The sequence below is a fragment of the Falco naumanni genome, chromosome 1 (genome assembly GCF_017639655.2).
Source record: "Falco naumanni isolate bFalNau1 chromosome 1, bFalNau1.pat, whole genome shotgun sequence".
In the NCBI taxonomy this organism is placed as follows: domain Eukaryota; kingdom Metazoa; phylum Chordata; class Aves; order Falconiformes; family Falconidae; genus Falco; species Falco naumanni.
Genome location: NC_054054.1, coordinates 104,222,999 through 104,241,824, shown reverse-complemented (window position 1 = coordinate 104,241,824; position 18,826 = coordinate 104,222,999). Strand labels below are relative to the sequence as shown.

The 18,826-nt window shown below is 46.9% G+C and overlaps 3 protein-coding genes across 10 annotated transcripts in view; 1 reads left to right on the top strand and 2 right to left on the bottom strand.

Annotated features, from left to right (window-relative positions):
• Positions 1-6,405, bottom strand: part of ZZEF1 (zinc finger ZZ-type and EF-hand domain containing 1) — a 60,699-nt gene extending 54,294 nt beyond the window's left edge. For 5 of the 7 annotated variants that reach the window (XR_005830756.1, XM_040613778.1, XM_040613804.1 and 2 more), the window contains exons 1-2: positions 5,899-6,404; positions 995-1,139 (exon numbers count right to left, since the gene is read on the bottom strand). Coding sequence is in view for 6 of the 7 variants with exons in the window: in XM_040613778.1 (XP_040469712.1) it covers positions 995-1,139; positions 5,899-6,261 (508 nt within the window). In the remaining variant the exon portion in view is untranslated. Of the gene's footprint in view, positions 1-994; positions 1,140-5,898 lie in introns of all 7 variants that reach the window. The other 2 variants (XM_040613818.1, XM_040613812.1) reach the window with 1 other exon arrangement.
• A 179-nt stretch (positions 6,406-6,584) lies between these two features.
• Positions 6,585-13,696, top strand: LOC121097033 (neuferricin). 2 transcript variants are annotated; one of them, XR_005830750.1, is made up of 5 exons: positions 6,585-6,902; positions 7,311-7,451; positions 7,928-8,114; positions 10,317-10,718; positions 13,622-13,696. XR_005830750.1 is itself a non-coding variant. In XM_040613766.1 (4 exons), the coding sequence occupies exons 1-4, from the start codon at positions 6,653-6,655 to the stop codon at positions 10,528-10,530; spliced, it is 792 nt and encodes a 263-aa protein (XP_040469700.1). In that variant the 5' UTR covers positions 6,585-6,652; the 3' UTR covers positions 10,531-13,696. The 2 variants fall into 2 exon arrangements, 1 of the variants encoding a protein (XP_040469700.1); XM_040613766.1 differs by having other exon boundaries at positions 10,317-13,696.
• The window catches only part of ANKFY1 (ankyrin repeat and FYVE domain containing 1), a 36,378-nt gene continuing 30,977 nt past the window's right edge, over positions 13,426-18,826 (bottom strand). The window contains exons 24-25 of the mRNA XM_040613753.1: positions 18,434-18,524; positions 13,426-17,246 (exon numbers count right to left, since the gene is read on the bottom strand). Of these exons, the coding sequence (XP_040469687.1) occupies positions 17,114-17,246; positions 18,434-18,524 (224 nt within the window). The 3' untranslated portion in view covers positions 13,426-17,113. The remainder of the gene's footprint in view (positions 17,247-18,433; positions 18,525-18,826) is intronic.

Here is an 18,826-nt window from a genome sequence, read left to right as displayed (position 1 = left end):
TCCACCATACAAAGTAGCTCAAACTTTGCAACCTTTGCAGCAGGACTGTGAAAGGTGCAGGCAAGTATTTTTGCCAGTAACCAGAAATGCCTGAAGGGGTTCAAAACAATTTACAATTAAAAAAAAAAAAAAATATCTTATTTCTTGTGCTTATTTTGCTGTCCCAGAAGTTCAAAGTGAAACAGTTGCTTCTTGGCTAATGAGCTGATGTACTCGCATCACTCACGCTGAGCTACACTAAGCATTTGGCATTATGGATTATTCCCAAAGAGATGCCTAATGCTTTCCATGAACTTCATAAGAAATTTCAGCTCCTTGACAGCGGTACTCTGAATCACAGTGCATTTAGATGCATAGAACAGTACTCCGTAAGTACTCTCCTCTGACTTATCTCTAGCCAATTCTAGCACTTCTCATTTAATCCTCTGAGGCAAATCCCCTTTAGCCACTTAGCATCAAAAGCTTGGAAGGAAACTCAGTAACCGATACTTATCCCAGAAATCAAATTCTGGAAACTGACACTTTCCAAACAGTATGCTATAAAACATGAATTATGTTTTAGCAGGATTTCAAATGCTAAATAACAATATAATAAAAAAGAATATGACTCTTCACCTGAAATAGACTCAATGAAGGATTTATTCCTCCAGTTACTGAGTACAAGATCGCATTAGCTAGACACTCAGCAAAATTTTGCAAGGAACTGTTTTCTGACCATAAGCTAAACCAAACAAGGATAAGCAGCTCCACAGCTGCTCACACAGAGAAGAAAATATTGGGTTTTTATGAAAGTTAGTGAGCTGGATGTAATTATGGGAAATTTTTCATTTACAGCAACTTCACTTGTTTGATACTAGAGAAACAAGAACAACCCAAAGTATGGTTTTGATAAGATCAGGACAAGCAACACTATTAACACAATTTATTGAAGCAGCACCCCTTATAAAAAAAGGCAAGACTTGGGAAACCATTTGTTTTGTCACTGTTCTCATACCTGGAACTAGTGAACAAGCTTGCAGTTGCCTGATCACATGGCTAAGCTCCCCTTGAAGATTAGCTCCACTAGAATTCTTGAGAGCCTCCAGCATGTTCTCCACATCTACGGTGCCATCTCCTTCAGCATCAAATTGTGCAAAAGCCTGAAAAGAAGCAAAAAAAAAAAAAAAAAAAAAAGAAAATTATTTCAAGCAGAAATTCAAGGTATTTCACAGAAACTACAGCAGTAAACATAACAGCATTAAATAAAAATCAGAAGAATCTGTCTTCCATAGTACTGAATTTGTAACAACAGGAAACAGCCTGGCTGGAAATCTGCAGTCTTTAGCAGGTTTTAAGGCATTTGCACTGCCTTCCTATAGAAGTCAACCATAGTTACGTTTAGGTGGAGCCAGCACATCATCTATACCAGTGAATCAGCAGTATCCATCCACCGGCAGCTGGAACTACGAAGAAGGTGCTCACAAAAGAACACTAAAAAGCTTTTCCATTAAAGGGTAGAATAGTCCTAAAAGCCATACCACCATCCATTACTCATTACTGCTGCATCTATCTCACACTGCACCCTCTCATATTCTTTCAGGTTTTAACTACTTCCTTTACTTACGGAAGTGTCCGTAGAACCAGATTTTTTAAAATGTGTATTTCCTTCCATACACTGTCCTCCTACACAAAACACCAGTTTAACACAGTTTTTCAAAGTATGTGTGAAAACAATGGGGTTAGACAAGACTTCCCCCTCCCCCTTATGGAAGGGAATAATTGCCAACTTTATTAACTTTGACCTTAACATAAATATTTAATATAAAAAGTTGTGTTGAGCACGTATAAAGAGTCACTCACTCACACAGCTATGCATTTCACATCTTTGTACTAACAAAAGTACAAGATACTTTTATTCAGCTAAGCCTATCCAACAGAACCAAGCTCGTAAAGGTAATTTTTTTTAACTAGCCACTTCACAGAACTCACGATCCAGTGACACACTACTATTAAAAAAAACAGCTAGCTATATTTTCACAATCATATTTAATTTTGAATCAAGCTTCTGTTTAATTAAAAAAAAAAACAAACAAAAAAACCAAGAAAAAAAAAAACAAAAAAACCCATACCCCAAAAAGAAATGTTGTATTTCGGGAGCACCCTTTTTTTCCCCCCCCCCAAATTGGGAATGCACTTACAAAATATATTTCTTTACAAGCAAGACTTCCCAGCCCTGAACTTGGTATTTCAGGTTCAGCTACATAGCCAAGTCAACTTGGCCTCTAAGAACAGATCACAAGCATCTGACAGAGTCAAATCACGGCTGTTTGGGAGGAAGCTTACGCTTGAATCTCTTGGTTTGCTACCCGATTATCGAACTTGATGCACCATTAAAAGTACTATCCTAGAGAGAAATAATCTGAAATGATTAGATCGAAATAACCTGCCAATTAACCATGACATAATTACACCACTTAAATGAGAGCAAAGTCCTTAGAAGGCAACCGAATCAAAATGCTGTATTTTAGCTGACTGCAGCTCCAGCAGCACTTCTGCGGCACAGAGCTGAATTTTAGCTTAGCAGTTCTATAAACTCCTGTTAAACATACAGCTGAACACACGCTAACAATGATCACCTTTTAAAAAAATTATTCTTGGTAGCAAAGGCGAACGGTGCTGGGCACCCAGAAAGGACCTCAGCCAGTACAGACGGCTGAGGCTGGGCATCAGGTAGGTGCTGAAGCAAAAAACTAAGGCTTTTGCTGGAGGACAACACCACAGCGGGAATTAACTTTAACAAACGTTAACTCGGTTGCCAAAACAATTCGACATACAGTTTCGCACCACACCATTCCTGCCATTATGATAGAATCACAGAAACTGTTCAGGTTGGAAAAGACCTTTCAGATCATCGAGCCAACCGTTAAGCCAGGACTGCCAAGTCCACCACTAACCCATGTCCCTAAGCACCGCATCCAGACGTCTTTTAGATACCTCCCGGGATGGTGACTCAACCACTTCCCCGGGCAGCCTGTTCCAGTGCTTGACAACACTTCATGGGAAGCAATTTTTCCTAATTATGACTTTTTCTCCTTGTATTTAAAGTCAAACTGTGCAATTACTAAAACACGAGGTAAACAAGTGAGCAAGTTTGGTGATGTTACTAGTGAAAACAAACACCAAAGAAGATGACAAGGCTGGATCTGCCGATATCTACTTTAAATGAAATTTTTATACTTTCATGTAGGGAGAGATTATGACATATGTGCTTTCCTTTGTATCTTAATGCAGTATTTTGTTATTTTATTTTTAAACTCTTCCTATGATCTCAGGAGACTGCGCCAACACTAGAACTCTACAATTATTTTTTGACTGTTCAGTATAACAAACTCTTTAACTGACACAAAGCATACACAAGTCCCACTGCTCAGACAAGCTGCTCTGTACAATGGGGATATAAGAAAAAAAAAAAAAAAAAAAAAAATCAGTATGCAAACCTGTGTCCAAGCTTTTGAGTTGTGTTCACAACTGAGACATGATACAAATGCAGCAGCAGCTTTACCACAATCCAGCTGCATTGTGCTCCTAAATAAAAGCATGAAGTCCACACACTTCCTACTCAGTTCAACCCTGAACATAAAGAAATGTAAAAGAGACATCCTTCCTGGGAAAACTGATGGCTAAGGCGATTGCTAGGAAACATGGCACACGGAAAAATCACCCCCTCATCTCACAGACAGCTCAGGAGTTGGACAGCATGACAGAACATCTGAAGTGTGACTTAGGAAAACTCTGTATGTCATCCTTCATCCTCGGCAGAGCTGCAGCGTTAATGTTTCAAGCAAAAGCCAGACACATTACATGACAGCTCTGAAGCACTACTAAATAAAAAAAAGGATTCAGAGGTTCACTTTACCTAGAAAAAAGATTTTGCATTTAAACAAGAGGCTCATTTTGCCCATAAAGCATTCAAGGTATTTGTTCACAAGCCCCACACTGAGAATAGAAAAATGGGCAGATCAACGCTTAGTCTATGCCAGACAGGATTCTATAAACACTAAAGAGCGAAACCTATTGACCTGCCACCCACAAACTAACTTCTCATAGTGTAAAACACATCCTAAAATACTACAGTCCCTGGGCTGGTGCCAGTTACAAAAACAATGACATCAAGGTTTTCCCCTAACTCCCAACATACCAACTTTGCAGGACAGACTGGATATGATCACACATCCATACCATGATAAATCCTCTGACAAGTTTTTTCCTCATTCCCGAGAGTGGAAAAAAATAAATAACCAAACCCAAAACCACTACATTCTTCATGCAGAGGAGGATACGCAATACAGACAATCCTCAAAATATTTCTGCAGCCTGTGAAGTTCAGTTGTTTGTATTAACAGAGCCCTGATGCACTAATTCCACTCTCACCGTCGTTACAAACGAAGTGTTCTTTAGTGCCTCTCTTAAAGGAACTGGAAATGGAGGCAGCATTTTAGCAAGCTACTTAAAACAGTCAGGTATCACCATACCTATCTGTAGAACAAAATTAATCTCTTCACAGCTTCCAGTAGTCTTGTTAATATCTGGGCAGTGATTTCGCAGAGCGTTATGTGTGATTTAACACTTTACCAAGTTATTCTACTACTCAGGAGCGATACAAAGACAGGAGGAAGTCACTGGTGAGACTCAGGAACTGCATGCAGTGAGAGATTCAGATACAACCACTTTCTCAACCAGCGTGAAATTCCCTGTAACAGGGTTTTCCACTGCATTTTAAATGCCAGCTAGCTAGAGAGCAAAGCTAAAGCTTAAGTGTTCTACATGTTAAATTCTCCACATGCCTTCCCACAGCAGAAAGGGCACTCACTCTCTTCTATTGCCAAAACCTTACCTGAAGACCTGTCTGGGGAGGGGGAACTGTGTTACGCTACTTGCTTACAAGTTTTCCAAAACTCTTGTTCACCTAAGTAATGGGATACCAACGAGCTACTTGACAAGCTCGCTGCCGATTTTGAAAAGCAACAATAAAATTAAGTCTGGTAAACTTTGACTTGCGATGCCATTAAGAATTATCTCAGAGGAATTACTAGTACAGAATTTCCTACCTGAGCTACCACCAGCTGCACTGGCAGTAACACCAGCAGAATACGGTTGTTAAATAACCCTTTTATTTAGAAGTGACTGCTGAGCATGATGAACAAAACCAAGTATAAATTACCGATGGAAAAAAATATTTAAAAAAAAAAGATCTGGAAGTTGCCAGACACCTTTATCGGTAGCAGCAGCCCCTTTCTGAACCTGGCTGCGGAGCCCTCTGCCCTGGCCTCGCCCCGGCCACCAGGAGGGGGTGACCGGGCTCCCCACGGCCGTCTCGGTGGCCTCGCTGCTGGGACCCCGCGCCACGGGCCCGGTGGCTGCGCGCCCACAGCGAGACCCCGGGGGAGCCCCCCCGGCTGAGGGAGCCCTGCCCCAGCGGCAGCCCGGGGGGTTCCACCGCCCCCCGCCCTACCCGGGCCGGCGGCTCCCCCGGGAGGGCGCCCCTTGTCCCGGTCCCCCGGCCCTGCGCTGCCCCCCCCGGGCCGGTAGCTCCCTCGGGAGGGCGCCCCTTGTCCCGGTCCCCCGGCCCTGCGCTGCCCCCCTGGGCCGGCAGCTCCCTCGGGAGGGCGCCCCTCGTCCCGCGGGGGGACCGGCCCCGCGCAGCCCCCCCAGGTGCCCCTTGTCCCGGCCCCGCGCAGCCCCCCCAGGTGCCCCTTGTCCCGGTCCCCCGGCCCCGCGCAGCCCCCCCCCGGCGCCTCTTGCCCCGGCCCCCCGGCCCCGCGCAGCCCCCCCCGGCGCCCCTTGTCCCGCGAGGGGACCGGCCCCCCGCAGCCCCCCCCGGGCCGAGCAGCGGCCTGGCCCCACCGGCCGCCCCCTCACCTCCTCGCTCTCGCCGCGGGAGCCGGCTGCCAGGCGGGAGACGCTCTCCAGCACCTCGCAGAACTGCTCCAGGCTGACGGCCTCGTCGCCGCGGCTGAGGCGCTCCTCCAGCCAGCGCACCAGCGTGCTGTGGTGCCGCGACACCAGCGACTCGGGCAGCGCCGCCTCCCGCAGCCGCGCCGTGGCTTCCCGCAGCCGGGCCTGGTCCAGCAGCACCTCGGCCGGCGGCAGCGGAGGCGCCGGGCTGGCGGCGGCGCCGGGCGGGAAGGGGGCGCCGGACTGAGGCGCCGCGGCCGCCCCCTCCATGCCCTCCTCGGCGCCCTCCTCCTCCTCCTCGCTGCTGTGGCTCGCCGCCGTCCCCATGGGCCCCCCGGAGGCGCCGACGCTGCGACCCGACGCTCGGCAGAGCCGCTTCTCCTTCCCGCGGCTCCGCCCGGCCCGGCTTAGTCAGCAACTTCCCGGCCCGCCGCACCTGTCAGCCCGCAGCCGGCGGCGGCCGCGCCACACTGCCGCCAAGCGACGCCCGGCGCCGCAAAGGCCCGGCTCGCCCCGCCCCGCCCCGCCCCGGAAAGCCACCGGCGCGGCCGCGCTGCGCGACACCCGCCGTAAAACGGAGCCGTGGGAAGGCTCGTCACGCCTCTTTCCCACGGCACCGGCCACGCTGCCGTCAGCCACCGCCACGCTGCCGTGCGGCGAGGAAAGTGTCGTGAAAGGGGTCGGGCACGCGAGGCGCCCGGCAGGGTGGTGCGGCCCCATGTGGCGGGGTGCGGCGGCTGCGCTGCTGTGCCTGGGGGCCGCCTACCTTCTGGGCCGCGGGTTCGATCCCCGCACCTGGCTGCTGCCGCCGCCGCCCCGCGGCCGCCTGCTGAGCGTCGCCGAGCTGGCCCGGTACCGGGGCGCTGCGGGCGAACCCGGGCTCTACCTCGCCGTGCTGGGCCGCGTGTTCGACGTGGAACGCGGCCGCAGGCACTACGGCCCAGGCGGCGCCTACAGCGGCCTCGCAGGTAGCTGCGGCGGGGCGGGGGCTACCGCGGCCTGGGCCTGGCAGAGGCTCGGGGCAGCTGGCAGGGCCCTGTCGGAGATTCGGGGGGGGGGGGGGTTGTCAGGGCCCTGTCAGGGGTTCCGGGGGGTGGGGGCGCTGGTGAGGGTTGTCAGGGGCTCGGGGGGGCTCTGGCAGGGCCCTGTCAGAAATTCGGGGGGGGTTGTCAGAGGCTCTGTGGGGGCTGGGGGAGTTGTCAGGGGCTCGGGGGGCGGCTGGCAGGGCCCTGTCAGGGGTTCGGGGGGAGGGTGTCAGGGGCTCGGGGGGGGGGCTGGCAGGGCCTTGTCAGGGGGTTGGGGCAGTGGGGGGCTGGCAGGGCCTCGGGGGCGGCTGGCAGGGCTCTGGGGGGGCCTCACCACCTGCCTCCTCGCAGGGAGAGATGCCACCAGAGCGTTTGCCACCGGTGACTTCACACCAGCGGGGCTGGTGGACGATGTCTCAGCGCTGTCGCCCGGCGAGATGCTCGCCATCCAGAGCTGGCTGTCCTTCTACAGTGACAGCTACAACCCCGTGGGTAGGTGGGCCTGGCTGGGGTGAGACTCATCTGCCCACCTTGGAAGCAAAACTGGACGGTTCTCTTGCCCTGGGCCATCAGCCACAGCTCTCTGTCCTCTCTCCATCATTTCATCAGATGCGAGCACTGAAATGAGCCAGGCTCGGGGGACGGGAGGAGCAGCAGCACAGGGGAACGATTTTGGGGAAGAGGGTGCATGGTTGGGAAAGACTTCTGAGTTTTGCAGCTGAAAGTGGTGTTGACTTTCTGATCTTTAATGAGGCTGTGCCTAAGCTTGCCCTGCATGGATTTATTAATATGTATAAATTGCTGTGTGATCCAGTAATGGAAAGGATGTAAGCTCAGTTCAGTTTTAAAATTGGGCCATGGTGAGATCCCTTTTTGTCTTTAAATAATGATTTATTTTTTTACAAAGACGGAACTATTCCTTTTCCTTGACTGGAAACGCTTCGGTCTTAACTGATCTTCTCTCCCAGGGAAGCTTGTGGGCAGATTCTATGATGAAGATGGGGCACCAACAGAAGCCTTAAGGCAGGCTGAGGCTGCGATAGAGGAGGCTCTCAAGTTCCAAGCAGAAAGTGAGCAGAGGAAGCAGCAGTTCCCACCCTGCAACTCTGAATGGAATTCTGCTAAGGGCAGCCGATTCTGGTGCTCCAGACAGAGGTAAACTGCCTTCCTGCCATCACACTTGGACCCTTTGAAGCAGAGCATTTCTGCCATTTTTTTGAATGTCTTGAACTTTGTCCTTGGCTCTCCTAGCAGGAGTGGTGTAGAAAGATGTCCTGGCTCCTGCAGCCACCATACTCTGTTGTAGGTGAGGTCCACTGACTTCTCCACAGAAGGGTATAGGCTGGTCCTAATGTGCTGAGTGCTGGCAGGGCTGGAATATGCTGGGCAGGGTCCCTTCCCCTGTCCAATAATTTTCACAGAATCCTAGAATCATTTAGGTTGGAAAAGACCTTTAAATCGAGTCCAAACAATAACCCAGCACTGCTAATTCCACCAGTAAACCATGTCCCTAAGTGCCACATCTACACGTCTTTTAAATACCTCCAGGGATGATGACTTCCCCACTTCCCTGGGCAGCCCGTTCCAGTGCTTGACAACCCTTTCCGTGAAGAAAATTTTCCTAATATCCCATCTAAACCTCCCCTGGGGCTGTTTCCTCTTGTCCTACCAGTTGTTAGTTGGGAGAAGAGACCAACCCCCACCTCACTACACCCTCCTCTCAGGTAGTTGTAGAGAGCGAGGTCTCCTCCAAGCCTCGTTTTCTCCAGGCTGACACCCCCAGTGCCCTCAGCTGTTCCTGGTCAGACTTGTGCTCCAGCCCCTTCCCCAGCTCCGTTGCCCATCTCTGGATGCGCTCCAACACCTCAGTGTCTGTCTTGGAGTGAGGGACCCAAAACTGAACATGGTATTTGAGGTGCGGCCTCACCAGTGCCAAGTACAGGGAGATGATCGCTGCCCTGGTCCTGCTGGCCACACTGTCTCAGATACCAGCCAGGATGCCTCCTTGGCTACCTGGGCATGCTGCTGGCTCATGTTCAGCCTGCCATCAGCCAACACCCCCCCAGCTGTGCTTTCTGTCAGGCAGAGCCAACCGGCAAGGAGCAGCAGTGCTGTTCTCTGCTGTGCCAGGCTGAGCCACTGCTGCTGTGTGAACTGGAGTCCCTAGATTTTCTCTGCCTGCCTAGCAACCACTGATAGCCACCACCCAGTCTGGAGTTACACAGAGGTGTAGGCTGGGCTAGTGAAAACATTCTCCAGCATGAGGTAGCAAAGAGTTACTCTGCTCACTGACCTGGTGAGCGGGTAAAAGGAAACCAAAGTTTTATCCCAATCATTAATACTTCTAGGAATTTTATTTCTGGGGCAAAAATTCTTGTGTCACACTGGAATCCAAATCAGGTTTCAGAACTGCCACATGTGCACACAAGCCTGCTGTTCTCAGGGAAACAGGACAGAAACCTCACTAGGACCATCTGCTGCCTTCTCACCTATCGGGAATGCAATGCTTAGCTTGTGTTTTTCAGAGAGTTTCAGAGCCTGTCTCACAGGCTACTGCCACAACAGTTTTCACTTAAAACCACATAAAAATGAGGTTGAACATTGAATAGTCATTTCCTGCTTGGCCTATTTACTTGTATTCCTCTCTCAGTTTAGGGAGTATTTTGTTTGAAGGTGGGATCATTTCACAGACCACACCACAAAATGCTTAGGCTTCATTTCGTTTCGGTACAGCAGTAGCACTGCATACCATGGGGGAATTGCTTCTATGTGTGAATGAGCTTGGTGCAGCCTTGGGACTGGGTGTTGCGTGGCAGTCACTTGTGTAAAGAGTTTTACAGGCTTAAAAGAGGCTGTGGTTAGGGGAACGGGCAGGATTTGGCCCATAAGAGACACTATGAAGTAGCTGCAGAGGTACTTGAGATTTTTTTTTTTGCTTCTGCCCTAGTTCTCAAAATCACTGTGTTCAGTCAAGGCACAGAAGGTGGCATGTGGTCACCTGTGAGCAATTAGCTACCCCCAGAAAAGGCATTTTGCCATTAGACACGCTGTGTAACAGAAGGCTATGATTCCTTTTCCAGCAATAGAAACACGGTAAGCAGAAGTTGGTTGCTCTCGGAAGTGTGAAAGCATGTAGCAGCAGTGATGACACCAGCTTCAGGCCACAGGTGTCCAAAGCACAGCCAATAAGGAGGTCTCAGAAAGCTGTGTTGGCTATTGACAGCAAAGTCTACCTCAGTGGCGTATTGTTAGTTCTAACTCTCCCAGATTCTCTTGGGTTTTTTCTAACAGTTCTCTATTCACTAGAAGCATTTTCACGGGTTTGAATTGTAATTTATTTAAATTTTCCATTGTTAGTGGGGGAGTGAAGAGAGACTGGACTGGAGTCCCTCGGAAGCTGTACCAACCTGGTTCGCGGGGGAGTCACTGCGTGTGCGTGAGGACTACTGGTCCCCCGTGGGGCTGGCCGGCCTCCAGTGAGCACAGCGACCGGGGCGATCTGGATAACCCTCACCTGGAGGAATACGAGGGCTGCCATCCGCTGGCCGAGCAGTGTGTCCTGAAGGTGTGACTGACTCCAGGGGGGCAGAGTCCTGCAGCCAAACATCGCACTTTGAGGGGGCAGCTCCGGCTCCGTTCCATCTGTGCGAAGGCAGCAATTAACAATTCATGTTGCTCGTGACTCTCTTAATGTGCGGAGCTGGAGATGAAACGGAGGAAATACTTTAGCCAAGTTAGTGGCTAAAAAGCAGTAACAGGGTATGTACTTTATTCCTATGGTATGTTTACATCTGGCAACAAATTTTTAAGATGCACAGCCTGAATTATATTTAAAAACTGATTCATTGTGCAGTCAGGAAATTGATGCTTGCATGCGCAGTGGTGGGTAAAATGTATTGTGTTTTAAGGTAGTGAGGTAATGAGCACAAGAACTGCTGCAGCATCACTGACCTGTTTATGCACAGTCCTCCACTTGCTTGAACTATGTCTGCAGCTTTGTAATGCTGGTCATCCTTCCCACCTGGTTTTCTCCAAGGAGTTCAAAGGTAGCAGGGAGAAGCCTGAATTTCTCCAGCAGTTAAGGTACGTAGCATCTAGGAACTTCTACAGCTTAGTTATACAAAAGCGTTATCAAATTCTTGGAATACAGAAGGCAAAGGTCACAGCTGTATTTCCTCATTTAGTGTTTGCATTAGATACTGTGCAAAGAAGATACTGGAAGCCACCTAATGAGGATTGTTGTTTTATATTAACCTCACCCTCCTGGTCCTGTGATTCACTACTTTCAAACTACTCAGAGCAAGAATTGGTAGTTTAACAAAAGCTATGTGGCAACACGACTATCCCGCTGTCATCTGCCTCTTATTTCCGTTGTGGTATATGGCCTCCTCCCATCTGGTACCACATCCATCAGCCTGTAACCTTGAAGTCTGTGCATATTTTATCACATCTGGCAAATATGCAGGGCAAGTTATTACTGTTTCTGCGTGGGGCTGAAAAGGACAAGAGAATACCTGCAGAGAGCCTAGGTGCTATAAACCCAAGGCTGCAGGGAAGCAGCTGCTGGTTTTCGTTAGTTTCTGGTCTAGGTGGAGCCTCAAGAGAGACACCCAGATTACACAGAGCCCAGCAGCGACACAGTGCTGAACTGCGTTCAGTTCCTTAAGGCAGCTGCCACCTGTTTATAGACAGCTGGAAGGCATTTATAAACTCAGTTGGTTTTGAGCTACTAGCACCTCTAAAGTCCCACAAACCTAAGGAATTAGTTAATAAGTATTAAGATTACAGGAGGCGTGGCAGCATTGCTTCAAAGTAGAGAATAATCACCTCATTGCAGTCACAGCAGGACGTACTACAGTGCTTTTCACTTACAATGTTTAAGATGAGGCTGCAGCTGACACTGATCATAGCTGTACACCCATTTAAACATGCATATGGTTATTGTAATACGTTTGGGGGGTTGTGGTGGGGAGGGTTTTTTAGTAAACCTAGTTTTGTTGTTTAGTTTTCTTTTCAACCAAAATCTTGAAAAGAAGTGAAGACACTTTCAGGCAGATGCATCAGCTCTTACCAGTCACAGCGAAGTCATATGTTTAGATGAGTGGCAGAACTGAAAAACCCAGCCCTGGGCTCGTGCTGTCTTTGGGACAGGAGCAGGCTGCTCCTCTCACATGACAAACCTAAAGGTAAAGCAGTGTAAGATCCACAGACAAGAGGTGCAAAGCCATCCTTCATTGTCTCCGCAACTCAGTGGGCATTCCAAGCATCACCGCATCATGTGCTGTTGGATGTGTCTTCTTGAACTGGCATTTAGAGGTCAAACCATCCCCTAAATTGATTGGGAAGTGTCTTTAAAGTAGCTTTTTAAAGCTGTTTAAAAGTTGCAGTAAATTCCAGGTAATTAAATACTGTAAAAAGCAGTTTGTAAAGGCAAGTCAATGTCACAAGTTGGAGACCTAGCGGAGGTGCATTAGCTATGTAACCTCTAAGCAAGTCTCATCTCGCTGTAATGCTTGCACACAGAGCACATTATGTTGAAATGCTGAGGGGATGCTTTTGATCTTAAAAGCTATATCATAAAAACCCCCAAAAAGCAGTACAACCCCACACTGCAGCAAGGCAAGATGGGAGTGTGGTGCTGTAACTTAAACTTGGTTCAAAACCAATTTCAGTTTAGTGTTTGGGAAACACCAAGATGGAGGAAAATTTTATCTTGCACAAGGAATAAGTCATCTATTAAAGCAAACAAGGAGACAACCTCACTGGCCTGAAGTGCTCCAGGATTATCTTGTTTCTACGCCAATTTAAAAGCTCAGCTAGATCCTCCCATAGTAAAAAGGGTGGGAAGAAAATAGTGACAGTTACACAGGGGTCAGGTCAACACAGGCGGTGCTCTAATAAAGCTCAGTGTTCATCTGTACTTTAGTAAAGTTTTATTAATAAAAAGACTAACACATCACACTCACCAAGATGTTTTGGTTGGTTTTGCTATTGCACTGAAGCTTTCCTTTTCCTGAAGCCAAGCTGCAGCAGCTCTAGGCTTTTCCAGGAGGCTAAGCTGCCCACAAGTATACAACTGACCACACTTAGTATGTTGCTTTGAGTCAACTCAGCTCATCCCTTGAAACTGATCTAAGCCAAGAACTTATTTACTCCATGAACCAGCTCTGGCCTAGAAGAAGTTAGGATTGTTTCATAAGAATAATTATCTCTATGTCTAGTATAAGGCATTCAGGATGACTATATGGTATAAACTAGAACACTAAACCTTGTCAGCCAAAAGAATGGTTGTAGCAGTTCCACAACATTAAAATGAATACCTGGAATCATTTTAGAACAGTTGTCAAGCCCAATTGAATGTTGCATCCCTAGTTTTCCTTGTGGCTTGTAAAGAATAGCTTGCAAAGGGGCAGCTGCCTCTACAGGAGAAGATACTTTAACAAGGTTTCCACCTCACAATGCATTATCTAGTTATGCATTTTATTACAAGTAGAATCATTACACAACAAAGTAATGCATATTGGAAAAATACATTTTTACAGTGACTCCAGACAAACATTGCAGATAAAATGCCATTGTTCTAAGACTTCCTTTTCTATTTCAGAGGGTATTGGAAGGTTCTGAGTTATTTCTGTCACTCATACAAGCTTTGATTTTTCTAGAAATGAGTTTGCTGCAGTACCCAACTCTGCCGGTTACAGGAAAAAGAGGACTCACCTATTAACATCTGATCTACAGAAAAAAAAAAATCCAGCCTTGGCCTCCAATATTGTTACATGCTAATTTATAAGCACTACGTGAGAAATGAAAAGTTGTACAAGCCATTCATCTCCAGCACAGGAAATCATTAAGGCATCTCTCAGCTTTTAGCCAGCAATTTGCTATGCTCTGTTAGTACCTTCAACACTTAACGTTCTCACTCCACTTAGTGGTGTGAAACAGTGACTACACCTTTTACAGAGACAAATTAAAACTGAAGCTAGTCCACATTTTGTGCTTGTGTAAGTGCTGGATGACTGCAATCAAGAGGAATCCAGGCTCAGAACAAAAAGCTACAAACCACCACAGACTTCCCACGTAGCCCTGTTGAAGTGCCTGAAGCCTGCTCTGACAGCATCACTTCCCAGGGACGGCCGATGGCTTTCCATTTACCCTGTTATTCAATGCTTGGCAGACTTGAGTCTCGAGTTAATAGATACCACTTAAAGACAGCAGGGGTAACAAGGGTTGGGGTTTTGGTCACAACTGTAGTATGCTACAAAGAAGAGCAGTTTTTAGTAGAGTTAGAAATGTGTTGACCACTAGTACATTACCAAGTGCCTCCATTTGTATTTGTACCCTGCAGTGGAGCATTGCCAGCAAAACTCCCCACCCCACCCCCCCAAATCTGAGGTCTGAGAGTTCAGACCGATACTAGACAGAGTGTATAAAGGACCGACCCCACCAGCTGTTTGGTGGGGTCAGCCTCTTCAGCTGAACTAGAAGAAAACTTGCGTTTTGGTTTGAGTTGTGAGCTTCTCCCCTTTAACTCTGGCAGAAAGCTATTTAGAGTTGGCTGGAAGGAAACTATCTCAAAGGCACTTTAAAATGATCAAATTCATTGAATTTAGTTGCTTTAAATTTAATGAACACTTCAGGCTATACATTTGTTTATCGACAACCTTAACTTTCCTTTTCAGACTTCAGTAAGAAAGCTGGTACAATATTGGCTGTAAACAGCAAATGAGGAGCGTTACACATGGTTTCACACATCCTTCCCAGAGTTTCAGGCAGTTAATTAATATTCTGTGTTAAAAACAGCAACTAGCCAGCCTTAAACCTGCCATCCAGTTAGGCTGAATTTTCACAAGATCTACATTTTTCATTATTTAAAAGCTTGCTTACTCTGTTAAAGCTGAGCTCCCTGTTCCCCTGCCCCTTCCAGAGAAGTCACTGAAAAAGCAATGTTTAAACACTTCAGCAATTACATGTTGTGCAGTTTTCCACTTAAGTTGAAGTCCACAGGCTGTGGCCTTGGAAGAACACTCCTCTGCTGCTATCTTTTGGTATTCTGAGCACACAACTTACCCCTCCACATCACCACAGCTCCAAACAAAGGAAGTCAACATGTTATCACGGGATACACTACAGCCAAGACTTCTTTTCACCAAATGCACTTTTCCATCGCTATCTTTCACTGCTAGATACTTGCAGCCAGTGATATTCTGAAATATCAGAAAGCAAGAGACTAGAAGTACAATGTTTTTCATCTATTCCACTCAAAAATCCAAACTGTAGCTTGCAGTTAAATGCTCAGACATCATTGTTCTCCGCTTCCCTCACCTAGAATATTATACCAGAGATACAACCATTTATATTAGTAACTGTGTTAGAGACCAGTTGTGTTACCCAGGGCATTCTGTTGGAACGTGACAGCAACAGACATTAAACAGTGAGGCAAATTTGTATTATTGTCCATTACTCTTCTCTAGTGTTAACAAGGGTGAGATTCCAGTTATAACATAGTCATATTGGAAAATCAAAAGTGCAGATCAAGTGAGACTTGATGTGAAATTCAACGTGCAAATGTCAGCAATTATACCCTCTCCTATCCTTTTTTGTACAAGTGTGAGGAAAAACCCCAAGCCAGTCTCCCACAAAAGCAGCAGTCTGGTTTACCATCTCACCTTCTTCTAAGACCGACAAGTCACTATTCTTCACAGGGCAGTGCACCACCAACTCACCCACGTTGTACACTGGAGATAACAGTCATTAAATAAACACACACCAGTTCACAGAGTAGAGATGAGGAACGCCGAGTTGAGTCTAAACTAGGTTCATCTCTTGGGATGAAAACAGCCTTGATATAGCATGTAGTTTTGCTTAAGCACACACACTTTCTGACTGAAGCCTTTGCCCACCAAATCATAACCTTGTCTATCAAAGTACTTTCCTGTTTACCTAGACAATGTGGTGATGGATTGTTACAGATTCAGCATGTTTAAGAGAGCATGATCAGCCTAGATTAAAATACTGCAGCTTAATTCAAATGTCTGGCACTGCACCACCAGGTCGGAATCCTTCCTTCAAGCCAGAGGCTTGTTAACAGGAAGCCTTCAAATGCACTCCCACTCACCAGCAATCCTGCTGAAAAAGGAATTTAATGTCTAGAGGTGCAGCACATCCTACACTGGTAGGGTTACTGACTGTCCCACAGCCGTTCACCAGGGTCTTTAAACCAAAGGAAAGTGCTACTCTCCCTCATGGGATTCATAATGCACATCAGCATTTATTGCTGTATTCCGAGTTACAACTACTTAACCAGTTCTAGTGTTTCTCCATTTAGCATATGGTCAGGTCTTTCAGTGCACTTACGTTCATTTATACAAGTTACCAGAATTAGAAGGACTAGCAACGTAAATACGAAAGTGCAACAAAGTAGACCTTGACAGTTCTAATGGGTATGAGCAAGAGTATTTACTGGCTAAACAATCTTGCGCTTCTCTTGAACATGCTAAAGCTCATGAGACATTTACTGAGGAGGTATTCGGATGTGGATCTGCAATTCTGACTGCTTTGCATCAGATGTTTGTTGTAAAGCTTTCTGTTGTAAGGCCACAATTCTTGAGCTATACTTAACAACTACTCCCATTTTTCAAGAGTTTAAGTGAACAGCGGTTGCCACAGCTCAGCCTAGCTTCTCAAGAAGTCTTCTCTGGAGAAAGGGAACATTTATCCTTTAAGACAAAGCAAAGAAAGATACCTCGTTACCCTGAAACTTAATGCCATCTCTACTAAGCAGCCTGAAAGCCACAGGACTGAATAGAGTTGCTCAGTACAAAGCACCATGTCAAGGACAGACCTGTTTCATGTCGATTCGAACACCAGCCTAACAATTTTAGCTTCCATACCCCACTGCAACTAGAAGAGGGTCTAAATTCTTTTATCACTTGGTTTTCAACGATCCACTCGAACTCCTAGTGAAGTCTATCACAGCCCAATACATTTACAGTCGTACAAAGTCATTTATACCGGAATATATCATAACAGGGTCCTTAATTAGTTCAGTCTATTGCAGAAGACACGTATAGGCCTCCTCTTCCCTATCCAGAGGGCTTGTAAGCAGAGCTGCTGTCAGGAGCGCTGACTGGGAATCCCTTTACTTCCACAGCATACTAGGAGACTCCTCCCAGAGTCAGGACATCAAAGCAGATGTTGCAAACTCGAACTGGCTTGTTCAGATCAAATTTTATGATGGGAATCTCCTTTGTTGAGCACTTATGGCAGAGCAGGCGTCCACAGTGTCGGCTGTTGACAGAAGAGGGGTGGGAAAAAGTTAATTCACTTATAGTGAACACTTGGTGTTTACCGTTTGATATTCTTTATCAACGACAGTATCACTATAAAGGGTACAGTAGCAGTTGAAATGCCACATTTTTCTTGTATCTTCTTACACATCTCATGTAATAATTTACTACTAACACCAAACGCACACACTGCTTCTATACTAGTCAGTCACCTAATATGACTTCAACCAACACGCGTAGTTTCTCTGGAATACCGGGATAAGAGAAAAACCTTAGCCTAACATCCATCTAACCCAGCTTGTTTTCTACAAGTTCAGACTAGTTAAGAAAAGGCAAGTCATACCAGCACCTTCAGTCATTTTCACTTTACAAACAGCACCCCTAACCTAAGCTGGCAGTGGCTGCCTAAATCTGTCACCTGTTTTAGAATGGGTCAGCCCCATCACTGTGGCAGCGTGCTTTCCCCTCCCCCCTTTTCAGCTTAAGCAATAGCCACCAGTGGCAGCAGGTCACTGCATCCGGCTTAAGGTGGACTCTGGGGAGACAGATAACACCACAATAGCTACGGGCTACAGACCTTGCTCAACAGCTGAGGGCTAGTTGAGCATGTACCAGCCGAGATCCAGCTGGTATGCAAATATGACTAAGTCAATAGTCTTACTCCATAAACAGTGGTCAGCCCAGGGCCGTGGAGCAACCCTGCATGGCAGCAGGCTGCATGCCAACACCTCCCCTCGAGCAGGGATGCCTCTCAAGGTTACTCCTTGAGGTTGAGAGAAGGCTTGTCGCATCAGATGCTAGGTAAGTGAACTGGGAATAAGCACGCTGAACCTCTGAAAAGCCATATAAAGGCCTGACTCTGCCTAGATAATCCTTTAGACATAAACCACTGACTAAGTCTGGATCCCGCCACACCTAAACCCCTTCTCAGAAAGGAGTCTAGAACAATCCATATCTGCTGTTTTGCTACAGGAACTTTGATGTGATTTCAAGTGCACAAACTCCTTAAGATATGATTTTAGTCAGACCACAAGGTACTGATCTAGGATAGGGTGGAATGTTTCAGCTAGATTAGTTATACCCCTACGTTAACACAGACGTTTCCTAAACCACCAGAAGGAACAAGCCTAGCCACGTTTGGAAGAGGAATCCGTTTCCTCATAAGCGCAGCAAGCTGTATCACGTTACCAGTGATGCTTTCTTGTCGTGACTCCAAATTTGGCAGTGCATTCATAGCAGTTGGAGCCATCACACCAGGGAGGTTCTTTTGTCAACATATCTGTTAAAGGCAAAATGTAAAGGCAAAATGGGCTCAGACACTCGAGTACACTGTAACATTAAGGAGGCTTTTTCCAGTTTTATGCTGCATTCGGTATTAACTAGCTACTCTGGCAGTAGCTGCACTCTTGTTTGTAGGCAATGTAATGTTGACGAAAGCCACTACACATTACCCACAGCAACTATACACCACAAGTTAAACAGCAGTATCTAGGTTTCAAGACTGTATTGGACTACAATACCAGCCAGGAGTCTCCGCAAATATTACTTTTTCTAGAAGGATAGGAAAGTTTGACAGGTCTT